The 17,503-nt window shown below is 51.8% G+C and overlaps 2 gene segments (V, D, J or C); both read right to left on the reverse strand.

Moving 5' to 3' along the window:
* Positions 1-3,632: 3,632 nt before the first annotated feature.
* Positions 3,633-4,205, reverse strand: LOC123347917. The segment is given in 2 exon segments: positions 3,633-4,006; positions 4,114-4,205. Coding segments are annotated over 2 exon segments (420 nt in total).
* Positions 4,206-12,618: 8,413 nt separating this feature from the next.
* Positions 12,619-13,170, reverse strand: LOC123347536. The segment is given in 2 exon segments: positions 12,619-13,031; positions 13,125-13,170. Coding segments are annotated over 2 exon segments (459 nt in total).
* Between the last annotated feature and the right edge of the window lie 4,333 nt (positions 13,171-17,503).

Below are 17,503 nucleotides of genomic sequence, written 5' to 3' on the forward strand. Positions count from 1 at the left end.
CTAAATTCCACCTAACCCCATAGTGTAGGCCAGGCCTGGGACTCAGAGAGACGGGGCTGGATTTTCCCTCTGTGGTACAACTCCCTGCACTGTCGGGATCGGAGCATGACTGGCTTTGCACTTCCTACGTCATTCTGAGGAGGTCAAATTCTCATCTTCTTTATCCCAGTCCTAACCCGAAATGTATCATTTACCTTAATCCTAAAAGGAAATGTAAACCTGACCTTACCCTAAATCCTTACAGTAGCCCTAAGAGTACCTCTAATCCCAAGAGTGAACTCTAACCCCATCTTTTGACTTTTACCCTACCTTTCATTTTAATTTATATTTTAAACTTAATGGTACATCCTGAAACTAACCCTAACCACCATAAAGGTAATGTCTAACCCTAAATTTTAAAACTCACCCAAACTGAATTGTTCACCCTAATCCCAAAACCTTACTCCAGCTGTAATTCTGAGAATAAACTATAACTCTAAAATTCAAAGCTAAAACAGAATGTATAAACTTAACTGTATCCCTAACCTCAAACACTGATCTTTAACTCCTACCCCAACCCAAATTTATATCCTATCTCTACATCATGTCAGACTAACCCCAATTATTACCCTAAATCAGGGTTTACCTGCCCCATCCACAGGTCTGGCCAATCGCGACTCCCACTGGCCGCTGATCACTGCTCCGGGCCAATGGGGGCTATGGGAAGTGGTGCAGGCCAAGGGATGTACTGGCTGCCGCTTCCAGCCCCAGACAGTGTGATCGTTGGGGAAGGAGTTGTCCAGGCACCAGCTGAGCAAGATCCTGCTTGGGGCGGCAGATTCTAACGGGGGGGGGGGCTTCCGCCCAATCCGAGGGTGGCACGGCCGGTTTTTTTTTTGTTCGCTGCTCCAGCCGTCCTGTAGGGGGCGGCAGTGCGGAGGAAGGGAGCGCCCCCCAGCAAACTCGGCAGGGCAGCCCCCGTCCTTCCCTCCCCGCGGACTGATCCGCACTGAGCCCTCCCGGCTGGCGCGCGGCGGTCAGGCCCCGGGGTGAGCGCCCCGCTGAAGCGTGGCCGCCCCCTTCTCTCTCTCCCCCTCCCCGCTCGACCAGGCGGCACCTGCAGCAAAGGGAGCCCTCCTGCACCCTGGCTCCAGCCGCCCTGTGGGGCTTTTTGTTCTGGTTTTTTTCCTGCTTTGCCGGCTGCACCATTTTTGTTTTGTTCCCCCCGGCGCTTTGCCCCTCCGGCCGCCGACCCTCCCCCCCCCCTTTTTTTTTTGCTTGGGGCGGCAAAAAAGCCAGAGCTGGCCCTGGCTGCTTGCTTCGCACACCGCTTCCGTAGCGGTGAACAGGGCGATTGTTTGCAGGACCAAGTGACCCGCTCTTAAAACCCCCAGAGACCACATCCAACCACACAATCTGCCTTCCCTGGACTCTGCCCTGCTGGATGGTCAAAGCTCTGCATTAGCGGGGCCCTTTTCCTCTCTCTCCCCTGATCTAGCACCGCAATGAAGACGCGGCTGCGCAGTGCAACAGCCCAGTGGGCGCTGATGCGCTGAGCGGAACCACAGGCCCATTCCTGAGCTTGGATCCCCTCCATGAGCAGGAAGGTGCCAGCTCTGCGGGAACATTGTCAGCAAGGACCCTGCCCTGGCACTGAACTGATCCGGATCCGGATCCCCGCCAATCCGCTGTCGATTCCTACCCCCGGAGTTTATAAGCATGTCTGGACAGGATCTATACATCCATTGTGTCCCCGCACTGTCAGCTACACCCCGACACGGGGGAGCTCTCACCGGGCTTCTGTTGTGCGGGGTCTCACCGCCCGTTGTGAGCTGTGGAAGGAGCAAGGCTGGAAGTGGGATGGTGGAGTCCTCCCTCTCCAACCTTTCTTGGGGCGAAACTCCGATTGACTGCTCGGTGGGGAGGCTCCAGCCCTGCGCCTTTCCATGCAGCCCTGCAAAGCACGTGCCCCTGGTGTCGCCTTTGTTAGGAGTGTGTTTGAGTCTGACAGTTACGTTCATATGAGTCGTTGCTTCTCCCAAAGCCGCCTGGGTGGAAGCAGCGGGGTGCTGCAGAAATACGGAGAGAGGAGATCGCCTCTCCCAGAAAAGTGTCCTTACGCCCTGTCCCTCTGACCAGTCCATGTTTCTTTAGAGTCAGATCTTCTTTTGCCACTGCTCTGTCAGACCAGGCGCCTTTGGCTGGGGCAGCCTGCTGCAGCCGTACAGAGCGACTGGGGGAACTGGGCTCCAGCGGTGATGGTGGGGCGGAAATGGGGCTGGCTGCATCAGCCTGACCCCCTGTGTCTGCTGCCTATTTGTACAGACAGTCCCCCTAGGTTTCCCTAGGAGCGCCCGGTCTGGAATTTCTCTCTCCATCCAGACACACGAGTGTAAAATAGCCTGAACTCTGTGTCAGCCTCGCCAAGGGCCAGTCCACGTCGATGCACGTGGGATCCAGCTGTCAGGCTGAACTTCACTCTGGAGATCCACAAACCAGCTGTTTGATCTCTCCCCTCAGGTGCCTCACTGCGTTCTGACATTACAAAGCATCGCGGTTCCAAGGTATCCCAGTGAAGGGACCCTGCATTGGCTGACACGTCTGTGCTAGCCCCTCTGTGCTCTCCTCTTCCCAGATGTGCTGACCCCTCGCACACCCCTGAAATTCAGGACTGAGGGCTCCTGAGTTTATTGCAAACTGGTTAGCTTGGAAACGGTCCCGATTTCCGTTTAAACCCTACATAGATTGGCGCCCAGAGAAGCAAATCTGATTGGAAACAGTGAGGTCTGCGCTCGGAGAGGTTCTTGATTTCAGCTCCATTGGGATTTTGAGAGTGGCCCTGCAAACCCTTCCTAGCCTGAGTAACCCTTACCCCACATATTGTTCCCCCGGAGCCAGTGGGGTCAGTCCCATTAGTAAGGATGGCAAGACCTTAAAAAGAGCTAGACTCTGCAGATGTTTGTGTGGTCCATTCCCGGGCTCTGTTCCCAGCACTCCCTCTCTTCCTCTTCAGCGGCACTTTGGAGTGTTCTTTGTTTGTTTTTCTTTTTCGGCAGTTGTTTTGTTTTGTTTTTTACATGGAGCGGCAAAGACCTACAGCCAGCCCTGGCCGAGATTTATCAATGGGCTGCGAAGGGAGAGATTTAGCCCGCTCACAACCTTGCAGGCATAGAGCCAGACTCCAGAGTGGGGTGCTGGTGGCTTTTTTCTTTCTGTCCACAGGGCCTTGAGCCAACGACTCAGACTTTGTCCTCCAGGAAACAGAAGGCCTGGGCTCTGTTCCTGGCTCCCATATGATAGCCGGGCTCTAGTGCCTGCAGCGGGCACCAGTGTAAAGACTCCGTGTGTATTTCCCCAGCCATGGTGGGAGGGAAGAATAATCTAGTTGCTATAGCGTGAGTCTAGGTATGAATATCCCTGGGGTCTTTCCTTCCCCTCGTTAGCGCAATGATAGACACATTGACAGAGCAGGGCCCTGGGAGCCAGGACTCCTGGGTTCCAGTCCCAGGCTCGATGTCGCTAATTCACTGTGAGATTTCGGGTGATACGGAGTTTAACTCACAAGCGCTTGTAACTTGCTGAGGAATCTGCATGAAGCAAAAAACTAACCAAGCAGAGAGACCGCGGTGCTGGCAGCTGCTACTCTCGGCGCGTCACACGGGAAGGCTGGTTCTCTGCACGGTTAGTTTTAGGCCGGGCTCGGATAGGTTTCCTCTCACTGTGTGTCTGGCACAGTAATACACGGAGGTGTCTGCGGGCTGCAGGCCGGTCAGTTGCAGGAACACTTGGCTCTTGGAAGTGTCTCTGGTGATGGTGAGGCGATTTTTTAAAGCGTCATTATAATGAGTGCTTCCACCTGCCCAGATGTCTCCGACCCATTCCAGCCCCTTCCCCGCTGGCTGGCGGACCCAGTTCGCATCGTAGCTGGTGAGAGAGAATCCGGATACGGTGCAGGTCAGTCTGAGGGTCTCCCCGGGCTTCTTGACTCCCCCACCGGACTCCACCAGGCTGACCTGGGAATAGACACCTGCAGAGGGGGAAATAAAGGGGGAATATTGCAGTGATTCCGGAGGCGCAGTTATTAGGGAACACGCGGTACCGGGCGCGGAGCGGCAGCGCAGGTCCCGCCCGTACCCGCGGGGAGCAGCAGGAGGAAGGCGATGGCCAGGCTGGGGGTCATGTCTGCGGCTGGCGGCTCGGTCCCCAGGCGGGATGGGAAGCTGAAGCCCGGCGGTGGCTCTGAGCGGGGTGAACGGCCAGGTCTGGGCTATGAACAGGGCCCCGGGGAGCTCATTTGCATGGGCCGGGGGGTGGGGGCAGGGGGCGTGGAGACAATATAAAATGGGATCCAGGACGTGTGACGCTGAATCGTGTTGTTAAATGTAATGGCAGGTGGGTCACAGAGTCCACTAACTGCATTTCTTTTGCACCTTTTAATTTGAAAATATATAACCACTAAATGAAAGCAGTTGAGTGATCTATCTATCTATCCCCATCCACCCCCTCCATCTATCTATCTATCCCCATCCACGCCCTCTATCTATCTATCTAATCTCTGTCTTTATTCCCTTCAGTGTTGTGGCCAATGTTACATACGAGCAATTATTTATATCACCGAGCCATTCCTTTGCAGGACGATTTGCAGAATGAGTATGGAAAGAGTTTACAAAGATGCTTCATGAAACTTATGCTCCAGGTTATAATGATCAAAAGGATATTGGAGTCAAGTTGCTTAGTGCCACAGACAAAGAATAAAAGTCACGCAGCCACAGGCGGCTTAGGTGGGGTTCAGTAGGAGCAAAGGCCTTTGTGTTGGCCCCTTTACAAAGAAAGTCCTTTATCACAGACCCCTCCCTTCCTGCGATAAATGGGGGGGGGGTAGTATCCTTGTGTAACTCCCGGACCATTCACTTAGCTACAGAATCCTCCTTAGCAGCTGTACCCTAATTGCTTTACCTGTAAAGGGCTAAGATGTAAACTTAATGTGAGTTGGCACCTGGCCAGGGGAACCAATAGGGAAGCTGAACCCTTTCAAATTGTGAAAAACTGCTGGGTATAGGGGTCTTTTGTTCTCTCGCTGCAGAGGGACAGGGCAGCAGCTTTGCTGTAAGAAGCTTGGGCCCAGGTATAAGAAATCATCAGTATCATACCTAGAAACTACTCATTTGGAACCCCAGATATGGAAGTAGAAATGTTAGAATGACACAACCAGAGATCTTCTTATTTTGGTTTGTGGATTCCTCTGTGCTAACCCCAGGTGCTTTAGTTTCCTTGTAGTAACCTTTAAGCTGGACCCCAAGAAAGTTATTCTTGGTTCTTAATCCTGGCAGTTGTTCTTTTAAAATCTAGCAATAGCCTGAGTGCCCGGAGGTATTTTTCTTTTCTTTTCCCTCCCCCCCACTTTTTTTTCTAAATTACCTTTTTAAAGAACATGGTTGGATTTCTGTGTCTTCAGAGGTTTGTGAACTTTTTTTTTTAGTTAGCTGGTGGCAACAGCTGATTTTTTATTTTTATCTTTTCCTTTCTCAGCTCTTCAGGGTGTGTGTGAAAAGGCCCGGGTGTACCTCCCAGGGAGGAATTCGCAAGTGCGCCTTCCTGGGCTCTGAAAGGGGTTCTGCTCTTGGGTGGTGTCAGCTCTACTAACCCAAGGCCAGGTAAAGCTGTGACCTTGGGAGTTTAATACAAGCAGGGAGTGGCCAGTGTTAATTTTTAGGGTCCTTGCGGGCTCTCACCTTCTGCACTCGGAGTCCCAGAGTGGGGAATCAGCCTTGACACTTCCAGTCAATGATCCTCTCTTCAGGAAGAGGTTTTTGTTTCAGCTCAGACTAGCTCCCCCTCGCTGTGTCTCTGGCACAGTAATACAGGGCGATGTCCTCGGGTTTCAGGCCAGTCATTTGCAAATATACCGTGTTGACAGAATTGTTTCTGGAGATGGTGACTTGCCCTTGGACAGCCTGAAAATGCCATTGGCTCTATCCACTTGGGGAGTTAACCCTAGCCAGCCACTCAAGACTTTTCCCAGGAGCCTGATGGACCCAGTCCATATCCATAGTCTTCTAATCTGAACCCGGAGGCTTTGCAGGAGAGGCAGAGAGAGTTTCCAGGCTTTTACACGTCCCCTCCGGAGTCCACCAGCGGCACCTGAGACCGGGCACCCGGGAATAAAGACACTTTATAGATGTTAGTATAAAAAGAGTGAACATTCAATTGTCACCTTTAAGCTGGACCCCAATAAAACTATTCTTGGTGTTTAATCCTTGCAGTTGTTCTTCTGATGACTCTGCAAATTACTGAGGGTACAAAACTACCTTTAAAAGATGTTATAGCAAAAAGTGAGTGAATCCAAGGTCCCATTTCCCCCGGTGATTGAAGGGGAAGTTCTCGGGGCGGGGGATTGGTTGGTAATTGCACAATTGCAGAGCTCTGGATTATCTCTGTGGGTGCAGCCTCGGCAGAGTGAGACAAATTTAAACAGGAAAGTGTCGACTCCATTTGCATATCCCGCTTCTTATAAGAGACACAAACCCCTTCCATTGATGTTCTGAATTACCTGCACAGGAGTTCAGATAGAAGGAGTCAGACTTCTCCATTGCTTTATGTTTCCAACCAGTGATGTGATGTTCTACCTCCATTGCAGCGGAGAAATAATGACAGGAGGTCAATGACCTCCCATTCCGAGGCATTAATGGCTAGAGGTTGAACCAAAATCTTTTGTGGTCAAAGGAAATGTCCTCTCTGGCCTGAGTGGCTTTGGATCACCCCTGAGAGACAAGAATATTTGGCTACCTACCTGGCAGGACAGATGAAAATGAAAGTACCTGTGGTTATTGGAGTCAGATATGTGTGACAATGTATCCTCTCTTTTTAGACGGGATTGGAAGTAGAGCTGTAGACTTGCAATTCCAGTGGAGGATAATGGAGTTAGGTTCCCAACTCCCCCTGACCATCACAAGGATTTTGGCATCTAACTCTATTAGGCTCCTTTATAAATCAGAGCCAGAGTTTATAGCTCGTCTGCAGTTTTCACCCCCAAACAGTCTCTGGCTGCATTGTGCATTTTCAATGTAGTGTATAAGAGCCTTTCTGACCCTTCACTGCTGCTGTGATTGTCAAAGGAACCTCAGGGAGTCAGGCACTCAGTAAGCCCTGCATTCCAGCATCAATGGGAATTAAAGGCCTAATTCCTCCAATTCTCTTTAAAAAACACTCCTGTAAATACAACTATTTTCTTTTAACTGATTCCCGAGTGATAATGTACCGGAACAGAGGAAAGATGGTGGAAAGGTTAATTTTCACCTGTAGCAGAAATCCATTTCTGTATATTTATAATAGGCTGGATCACCCAGGTGTCCCTAACTGGCACAGTAACACAAAGCAGTGCGGTCAGATCTCAGGCTTCTCATTTGGAATCCAACGGGTAGTTGTATTATTGTATCATGCTGTTCTTTGGGGGGAGGGGTGTTTTTGTGTTTTTTAGCCTGCTATAGATTCTTGCCTCTCCTACCCACATTCCCTGTAAGCTTCCTCATTGTTTTGGTTGTGTTTTTCGTAAAGGGTGTGGTTTGGGGCTGTAATGAATCGATAAAAAGGCTACTTAAATATATCAGAAATAATTCCACCACTCCTTGAGGGGCAGAGAGATTGTGACTGGTGGAAAGGAGGGGGCGGGGCACTTCAGAGAAGTTTTATATTTATATAAACTGCTCACCGTTATCTGGTGTTTCTGTTAAAAGATCCCAAAGAAATAAAGAAAAGAAGCAATAACTTGGGAGGCTATGGTAACATAAGTGACTTCCTACAGCCTTTAGAGAGGCTAAAGTTTTCCTTGGGAAATTGATAACGTGACCAAAATCTCATCTTCCTGGAGGTGGAGAAATGAATGTGTCCAAGGATGGGGAGTAAATGAGAAACTGTAGAGAAGCCAGAGCCCCTGTATACGGGGAGATTCAAGGACATAGGTATCAAGACTGATTCCCCACTCTGGCACTGCAAGTACAGAAGGTGGGGGCCCACCAGGACTATAAAAATTAATACTGGCCACCAGCGGCGGCTCCAGGCACCAGTGCTCCAAGCACGTGCCTGGGACAGCAAGCGGCGGCGGGCACCCTGCCGGTCCCTGGAGGGCGTCAGTCAGGCAGCCTTTGGTGGCACGCCTGCAGGAGGTCTGCCAGTCCCACGGATTCAGCGTCAATTCGGCGGTGGGTACGCCGAAGCCGCGGGACTGGCAGACCTCCCACAGGCAAGCTGCCGAATACGCGGGTCCGAGGACCTCCCGCAGGCAAGCACCAAAGGCAGCCTGCCTGCCGTGCTTGGTGCAGCAAAAAAGCTAGAGCCGCCCCTGCTGGCCACTCCAGGCTTGTGTTAAACTCCCAAGGTTGCAGCTTTTCTCTGACCTTGGGTTGGTAGATGCTGCCACCACCCAAGTGCAGAACCCCTTTGAGAGCCCAGGAAGGTGCACTTAGGAATTCCTCCCTGTGGGGTACCCTCAAGTCCTTTCACACCCCACACGCCCTGGCAGAGCTGAGAAAGGAAAAGAAAAAAGAATCAGATGTTGCCACTAGCTAATTAAAAAACATGCGCACAAACCTCTTAAGACACAGAAATCCAATCATGTTCTTAAAAAGATAAATTTTATTTAAAAAAAGAAAGAAAGAAAGAAAATACATGTGGAAACTCAGGCTATTGCTAGGTTTTAAAAGAGCAACAACGAGTATTAAGCACCAAGAATAGCTTTCCTGGAGTCCAGCTTAAATGTTACCAAGCAAAACACCTGGGGTTAGCACAGAGGAATCCACAAGCCATAAAGAAATAAAAAGAAACAAACCTAATCATGTCTTCCTAGACATTTCCTGATCTACTTACATATCTGGGGTTTTGAATTAATAGTTTCTTGGTATGATACTGATGATTTTTCATATCTGGCCCCAAGCTTCTTACAGCATAGCTGCTGCCCTTTCTGCCTGTGGAGTCAAAAGAATAAAAGACAGACCGACAAAGGGGGAGGGGTTTTTTATCAATTAAAAAATGTTCTAGCCTTCCCATTGGCTCTTTTGGCCAGGTGCCCACTCACTTCCTTTTACCTATGCACAGCAGTGAGACTTTTCAACCCTTTACAGGTAAAGCAAGGAGAGAACAGCTGCCAAGAAGGATTTTATAGCTAACTGACTGGCTCAGTGTCCATAAAAGGGAGCTACCCCAGCCCCCCATTTATCACAGGAAGCATGGCAGGTTTTTAAATTGGGCATTTGGTTATTAGTTTGCATAGACACTTATAAATATAAGAGACACTGTCTCCAGCGTGAGTTCTGACCTCTGTGACCAAAAGTGTGGGGCGGGAGGGGGTTAGTATCCATTAGTGATGGATCAATCAATAAACAGATCATAGAATCACAGAAAAGTAGGACTGGAAAGGGATCTCCGGAAGTCATTAAGTCCAGTGTGCTATGGCTCATGAGCAGCCTGAGGCCATGAGAAATGAGACAATGGGTGGGAAGGGAGTCAGATAATTACATAACCTATTTAATAGCCTTTTAAGCAGAAATTACACAGCTCTACGGCACTGATCAACAGTGTTTTGGGGAGCAATCCTCTGCTCTTTGCTGGTTGTCCTGGTCCATGTTTTTCTTTATCCTGGTTTTTCCCAGCAGACAGAAAATGGGGGTTCACATGGGGAAATTTTTGGCCCTTTCTTTGGCTCAATAGAATCTATTATGAAGCATATAAAGGCTGAAGAGCTGAGTAAATGTTAACCATTTCTAAGGGAACACACTGTTGTCTCCTATGAGAGCCCAACGCCCGGACTGTCAGTGTCAAACCAGCTGGGACTTCCCTTGCTGACCGCAACAGGTGGTTTTTGTCTGAGCTCAGCCCGGCTTCGCCTCACAGTGTCTTTCTCTAACACAGTGATACAAGGCGGTGTCCTCGGGTTTCAGGCTGGTCACGTGCAGGTATATAATTGTCTGTGGAAGTGGCGGATCACTTTAAGAAATCCAACTTCCATATGTTTTTCCACATTCTTCCTGTTGAATATTCTCCCGAACCTCTGGCATCTCGACAATATACACAAACCACTCCATTGTCCTCATCACATGTGAATATTTCACAGAGTTTAACAAACATTACACTATGTGACTTCGGTGTAACCCTCTCTATAGTCTCCTCCAGCCATACAGATTTAAATGAAGTCGCTGTTCTTTTATGCTTTAGACCACTAGAAAGTGACATTTTGGGCTTGATTTTTTACCAGATTGGTTTATTTAAAATTAATACTTTTATTATATGGCTACTATTTCAATGCGCTGAACAGTGTGACTTGACAAAAGGGGCAAACAGGAGATCATTCAGATCAGGATACCGGAAGTTTGTGGGTAGCAAAAAAATGGGGCAAAAAACCGTGGGAAAATGGTAAAACATCCTGAGTAAATGTATGAAGTCCAATGCCCTTGAAAGGTTTCAATCACGAAAACAACACTGTTCATTTCAGGGAAATCTTTGCAGTTCCTTACCAACTATGGCCAAGCAATTTGACTGATTTGCATGTACTTGAGTTTGTACACAGGCAAATGAACAGACTACAGGGAGATGTGTGGGTCCCAACCGTCCTGATGTGATCAACATTCCATGTTCAAAATGCTGGTGGGGAGGGGTACGATTCATTGCCCTCCTTATCCTTTCCAGCTCTTGCCAGCTAGTAGAATCCGGCTGTGTTGACAGATGGCGGGCGAACAATGTCGAAAGTCACCCATAAATGATATTTCAGACTCACTCTGATGTAGTATTTCATTTTTTGTGTGCACTGTGTTTCGCCATGTGCGTGGGGTTTTGGATCTGTGCGCGCACGCACACATGCACAGTTTAGAGGGAACAGTGCTCTTCAGAGGTTAATATGCAGCTCCTTGCATAGGCACTGACTCCAGGGCTGGAGCTACAGACACCAACTTTCCAATGGGGGGTGCTCACTGCTTAACCCCCTGCTCTGCCCTGGGCCCTGCCCCCACTCCATCCCATCCTCCAATGCCCCCCGCCTCTTCCTGCGAACGTCCTGTGCCCTCCCCGCTCTTCATCCCCTCTCAGAGCCTCCTGCATGTAAAACAGCTGATCACGGCAAGCAGGAGACATGCAGGGGGCGGTGGAGGGGGAGGCGCTGGCAACTGGGGGGAGCTCATGTGGGGGGCTGATAATGTGTTACTGGGGCTCTTTGGCAATGTACATTGGTAAATTCTGGCTCCTTCTCAGGCTCAGGTTGGTCACCCCTGGACTTAGGTGCTTGGACCACAGCCACCCCCAACTCCAACACTAATAATAAAAATGTCAATAATAGTAATAATAATTTCATTTGGTGGCCCCTAGTTCTTATAATGTGGAAACAGTTAAATAACTTTTCCTTATTCACTTTCTCCACATCACTCATGATTTTATAGACCTCTATCATGTCCCCCCTTAGTCTCCTCTTTTCCAAACTGAAGAGTCCTAGCCTCTTTAATCTCTCCTCATATGGGACCCATTCCAACCCCCCTAATAATTTTAGTTGTCCTTCTCTGAACCTTTTCTAATGCCAGACCAGTATATCTTTTTTGAGATGAGGGGACCACATAAGAACGGCCGTACCGGGTCAGAGCAAAGGTCCATCTAGCCCAGTATCTGTCTACTGACAGTGGCCAATGCCAGGTGCCCCAGAGGGAGTGAACCTAACAGGCAATGATCAAATGATCTCTCTCCCACCATCCATCTCCATCCTCTGATGAACAGAGGCTAGGGATACCATTCTTAACAAGTGTGCACAGTATTGGAGATGTGGGCATTACACATCTATATTTGTATATGCAGCTGTGAAATGAAGCATGGGGAAGAAAGTGAAATTAAACCACTGGGTTTGTTTACTCTCCTTTGCATCCGAAGAAGTGGGTATTCACCCACGAAAGCTCATGCTGCAAAACGTCTGTTAGTCTATAAGGTGCCACAGGATTCTTTGCTGCTTTTACAGAACCAGACTAACACGGCTCCCCTCTGATACTTTGTACCGAATGGGCTCGTTGTTCCTTGCAGCCCTTGAGCGCCACCAGGAGATACATTCTCATGCAGTTGGGGAGGAAGCTTTTGGCAGAGGTCAGGTTGGTTTCCTTTCCCTCTGCTGTCTGCACGGTAAATACAGGGCCGGGTTCTCTTCTGGACTCAGGCTGCCAAGTTTTTGCAGAACTGGGATTAGAGCCCACGTGTCCCAAGAGCAGCCCAGTGGGCCAGCAACTACCCTGCCGTGCTCCCAAATAAACTCTCCTAATGGAGCCGTCTCAGCGGGACAGCGCTGCTTCCCTGCATCAGGCTGGCTTGCGGCAAAGGAGGGAAGGGCCTGGGCCCAGCCACCCCTGATTACACAGGAGCCAAACCTGGGCGAGATGAGGCGATTGCCCTACAAAGAGCAGCAGGGGCTGCAGTGAAAGGGGAATGCTCGGTGCTCGTCCGGCAGAGTCCTGGGGGTTAGGACTGAGACTCCGGCCAGGCAGGGTAATTGATGGGGCTGAGTGTAAATCCCCCCAGTCCCGGTGAGAAAGGGCCGGTCCCTGGATCCTGCTTTCTGTGGCCCTAGGGTTGCCTAAAGCAGCGGGTGAATCCGAACCGTTCCAAACCGAACAGACTGACTCGCTAGTGAGAACTCCCAGCAGCCGGACTGGTGGCATCAAAGCAGCCGGGAGTTTCTGTGCTAATCGCAATGGGAGGTTTTTGTCTGAGCTCAGCCCGGCTTCGCCTCACTGTGAATCCTGCACAGTGATACCGGGCGGTGTCCTCGGTCTTCAGGCCGGTCATTTCCAGGTACAACAGACTGTTGGGGTCATCTCTGGTGACGGTGAATCGCCCTTTTACCGAGTCACTGTAGTATATGCTGGTGCTGTAAATGTAGGCGACCCACTCCAGCCCCTTCCCGGGAGCCTGGCGGACCCAGCTCATCCGGCGGCTGCTGAAGGCGAACCCGGAACCTTTGCAGGAGAGGCGGAGAGAGTCTCCGGGCTTTTTCACACCCCCTCCGGACTCCACCAGCTGCACCTGGGACCGGACACCTGAGAATAAAGATAGGTTACAAATTACTCCAATTTCAGTGGCAACAGTGTAATGTTCCCTGTTCCTCCAGCACAGTTACAGGGCTAAAATACCTTCTAAAGCGGCTACAATGAAAAACAAACGGAGCCAAAGGACCATTTTCCCTGGTGTAGGAGGGGAAAGTTCTCAGGGGAATTGGCTGATAAATGCACAGACACAAGTGGTTCTGGATTATCTCTAAGGGAGCAACCTGGGCGGGGGAAGAGGGGGGGGGTTGAAGGGGAATTTGAATATTCTCTATTCCGTATTTGCATATTCTCCTCCTTTTAAGAGAAACAAAATCTGATATGATGTGTTACATGCAGTAGGACTCAGAGGGAGGGGGTCAGATTATTTCAGCCCGTATGTGTGTGCAGCGCCAGGCACAGTGCGGTGGGATGCTAAACACATTTTTGACAAAGGGAAAATAAAGAGATGTTTGGAAGGTGCTCGATTCCCCCGAAGGAAATGTTGGGGCCGGATTACAGCCACGTTATTTGGCCACGGGAGACTCAGAGATGCCTGTGGAGATTTGCCACATAATGAGAAAAATTATGTTTTAAATCTATTAGAAACAAATGACTGAGGTTGACTGTTCAGGAAGTAAAAATATGACTAAAGGGTGTGTGTGTGTGCGGGGGTGAAACTCAGCTCAGTGAGGCTGTCTAACGGCCAGTCTCTAGCGTTAGTGATGGGGAGGGGTTGGGTCACCCACGCGCTGGAGAGTGAAGATAACTTGGAGCTCTGGGAGAGAACTAGGAACCAGGGCTGCCTGGGGGAGAGGGGGCAAATGGGGCATTTTTCCCCAGACCCTGGGCCCTGCAGGGGCCCCCATGAGAATATAGGATTCTATAATATTGCAACTTTTTTTTAATGGAAGGGGCCCCAAAATTGTTTTGCCCCAGGCCCCTGAATCCTCCGGGTGGCCCTGCTGGGATCAAACCCCTGTCCACACCCCTTCCCAGCAGGGACCAGCTCCCCTGACACGTGCTAGAGGGAACTATTTCCTGGCAGGTCAGACACATGACTCAGGCCACATTCCAATGTTCTCACTCCCGGGACGTCTCTCATTTATGTCAGCGAGACCAGTGGTGTGTATGGGAAGGGGCTGAGGTTGAGCAGGGGAGTAAGTTGTGCTCGACCTTGATGCGATGTGGGAGATTCCCATGGACCCATGGAGTTAAAAGCTTGTGTCATGTGCATCCACCCTGAAGCCCCTTCTCATACCCATCCCACAGCTGTGCTCTGGGGGTGTCACTCCTGCCCCCCGGCTCAGGGCCGGCTCAAGGCACTAGCACTCCAAGCATGTGCTTGGGGCGGCACTTTCCAAGGGGCGGCACTCCGGCTCCTTTTATTTATTTATTTTTTGCTTAGGGTGGGAAAAAGCTGGGAGCTGGCCCTGGCCAGAGCCCTGCCGCTGGAGAGCCAGAGCATCGTGCCCTGGAGCCGAGCCCGGGCTGCGACAGCAAGAGGGGCTCCCGGAGTGTGTGAGGAGCCGGGGAGGGAGGGAAGCAGGGCCCGGGATGCAGGGTCCTGCTGCCACCACTGCTGCTGCTCTGAGTCTCCCAGGGTGGCACAGCGTTTCCCTGCCTGAGTGGGTTGTGCAGGGCACCACCAGGCTGGGTAGGCAGGGCCGGCGCTTCCATTAGGTGACCCTAGGTGGTCGCTGAGGGTACCAGGATTCGGGGGGCAGCATTTTGTGCGCTCCCCACAGGAGCTTCCGGCGCCGCCGAAGAAGGAGCTTCTGCTGACGTGCCGGAGAAAACAGCGCCAGGCAATTTAGCAGCTCAGTGACTGCCGCTGTCACCTGCAGCATTTCAGGGGCAGGTCCTTCTTTGGCAGCGCGATGGGTGTGGAACCGGAAGCTCCAGTGTGCCTCATGGGGCAGGCACAAAATACCACCCCCCGCATTCTACCTAGGCTGCCAGAAACCCCCTGTGGGCAGGGGGCGTGGATCCCGGCTTGTGCGCTGATGGGGCCAGTGGCTGGCCAGCCCAAGCTGCCAGGGAGGTGCCCCCTCTTGCCCTCGGATGCAGCCCGCCATGCACCTCCCCCACCTCAGCCCTGCTTTGCTTGCCCCGGATGCCACAGTGCCAGGGACGGGAGAGGCAGAGCCCAGCTCCAAGCGGGGCAGCGGGGGGTACTGTCCTGCCAGGGGACCCCCGCGGCTCAGGCACCTCGGGCTCAGTGTCTGTCCTCTTGGCTCTGCCTGCACGGGGCTGGGGAAGCAGCTGGCAGCACCTGCCCCTCTCAGCCCTTGCATCCCCCATCCCACTCGCAGCCTCTCCCCTTGTACCTCCCTCATCGCTCCTTCACCTGCACCCCTTCCCCTTGTACCCTCCCTTCCCCCGCACCTCTCCCCTTGTAACCTCCCCCGCACCTCTTCTCCCACAACCCTCCTGATACCCCCTCTCCTCCTCCACGAGCACATCACACCCCGCTTCTCTGCCAGTGTGGAGCCCCCAAGCACCCCCACACCCGCTCCCCTGCCTGAACCCTCTTTCCTAGATTCCCCTCCCTTTCCAGGTTTGAGGGTTAGTCCCTGTGCCTTCCATGTGCATTTGGAGCACTAAAGACGGGGTGCAGGGGATGAGGGGGGCGAGATTTATACTAAAGTGAAATGAAAATAGGAGAAACGGTTTGATCCTACTGTGGTGAACGAGGTGGTCACGTTTTGGGGGGGGGGAGAGCCCAGGGCTGGGGTGGCAGTAGGTGCAGGTCGGGGAGGGCACTGGTGTGGGCGGGGGAGTCCAGGACTGGGTGGGGGCAGCCAAAATTTTTTTTTTGCTTGAGGCAGCAAAAAACCTAGAGCGGGCCCTGCCCCCGCTGCTGTGTGAACAGGGATGATACAGCCCTGCGGTGAGCACGGGGCAGGGCAGCCCCCGGCGCGCTGGACGAGGGGGCGGGTTGGTGCGAAAGGAGAAGATTACTGGGGTTAAAGGGACATTCTCCACCTCCCTGCACCTCAAACTACTGACATTGTTGTAAAAACTGGGACAGGGACAATGAGGCAGAATCAGACACGGGGGAAGAAAGTGAACTCTGGTCTTTTTGAAAGCCTGGGTGGCACCGGTTTACTCTGTCAAACATTCCCCGATTTCATCTGACCTGGGCTGGTCCGGACATGCACTCACAAGACAAATGAGACGCCTGGAGCAGCAGACACCAGGAACCGCCTCGAGCCTTGGGCTCTCTGATCCTGGTGCCCCCTCACCTCTCACCTATGGGTCTCTGCTTCCACCTGCGTCACAGCCTCTCCCGGAGCGATTCCAGCCAACCTCGCGGCACAGCATCCCAGCTGGGCCTCAGCGCAATCCCCGCGTTATTGGTGCACAAAGTCTGAGGGTTGGGGGGCTTCTCTCCCTGGTCGCTGTATTACATCTGGGAAATCTATTGTGGGTTGGCTCCTTCGCTCCCCCCATTGAGGTCAGGAATGCCGGAATGCCATCTTCAGAACCCCAGCCCTGTCCCGTTCCAGGGGGAGCGGAGCGGGCTGGGTCCAGGAACTGAGTGATCCCTGCACCACAGGCTGAGCTGGGCCTGGTGCCACCAGGGGTGACACTGCAAGGGAAGGAAAGGGTTAACACCTGCTAGCAGGTTCTCATTACTCTATGCCAGGCCTCACTGCTGTGCCTCGCCTGGAGCTGTTTGTGCATCTGCTGCCCTCGTGTGGCGAGCGGGGAAAGGGGGACTCCGCAGCCTGGGTTTTTGCATTACCAGAACTAGGTTTGTGTCACTGTGTAAAAATAATATCACTTGCACAGTAATACCGGGCGGTGTCCTCGGCTCTCAGACCGGTCATTTGCAGGTACACCAGGCTGTTGGAATTATCCCTGGAGATGGTGAATCGCCCTTTAACCGAGTCTGCATAGCGTGTGGTGCTACTATCCGTGCTAATCTCAGAGACATATTCCAGCCCCTTCCCGGGAGCCTGGCGGATCCAGCTCAGCCAGTGACTGCTGAAGGCGAACCCGGAGGCTTTGCAGGAGAGGCGGAGAGAGTCTCCAGGCTTTTTCACATCCCCTCCGGACTCCACCAGCTGGATCTGGGACCGGACACCTGCGAATAAACAGAAACTTAGAAAACAGATGTAAAACAATAAATCTTTTGATTCTGCAATGTGTTCACGGGTAGGAAAATACCTTCCCAGGCTGCTAAAGTGAAAACTAAATGGACCCAAAGATTCATTTTCCCTGGTCTGACAGGGGAAAGTTCTATGGGAGGGTCTCTGCGAACAGCCCAGACCCAGGGAACTGCGGATTGCCTCTCCGGGTGCGCCTGGGCAGGGAGAGAGACAGATTTATACAGGAACCTGCCACCCCTATTTGCATATCCTCCTCTTTATAGGAGGCTGAGATTTCTTTCTTTAGTGGTTTTCATTATACGTACTAGGGCAGAGAGAAGGATTCAGATGGTCTCCTTTCATCCGTGCGTGCAGCGCCCAGCACTGTGC

The sequence above is a fragment of the Mauremys mutica genome, chromosome 13, assembly GCF_020497125.1.
Source record: "Mauremys mutica isolate MM-2020 ecotype Southern chromosome 13, ASM2049712v1, whole genome shotgun sequence".
NCBI classification, from domain to species: domain Eukaryota; kingdom Metazoa; phylum Chordata; order Testudines; family Geoemydidae; genus Mauremys; species Mauremys mutica.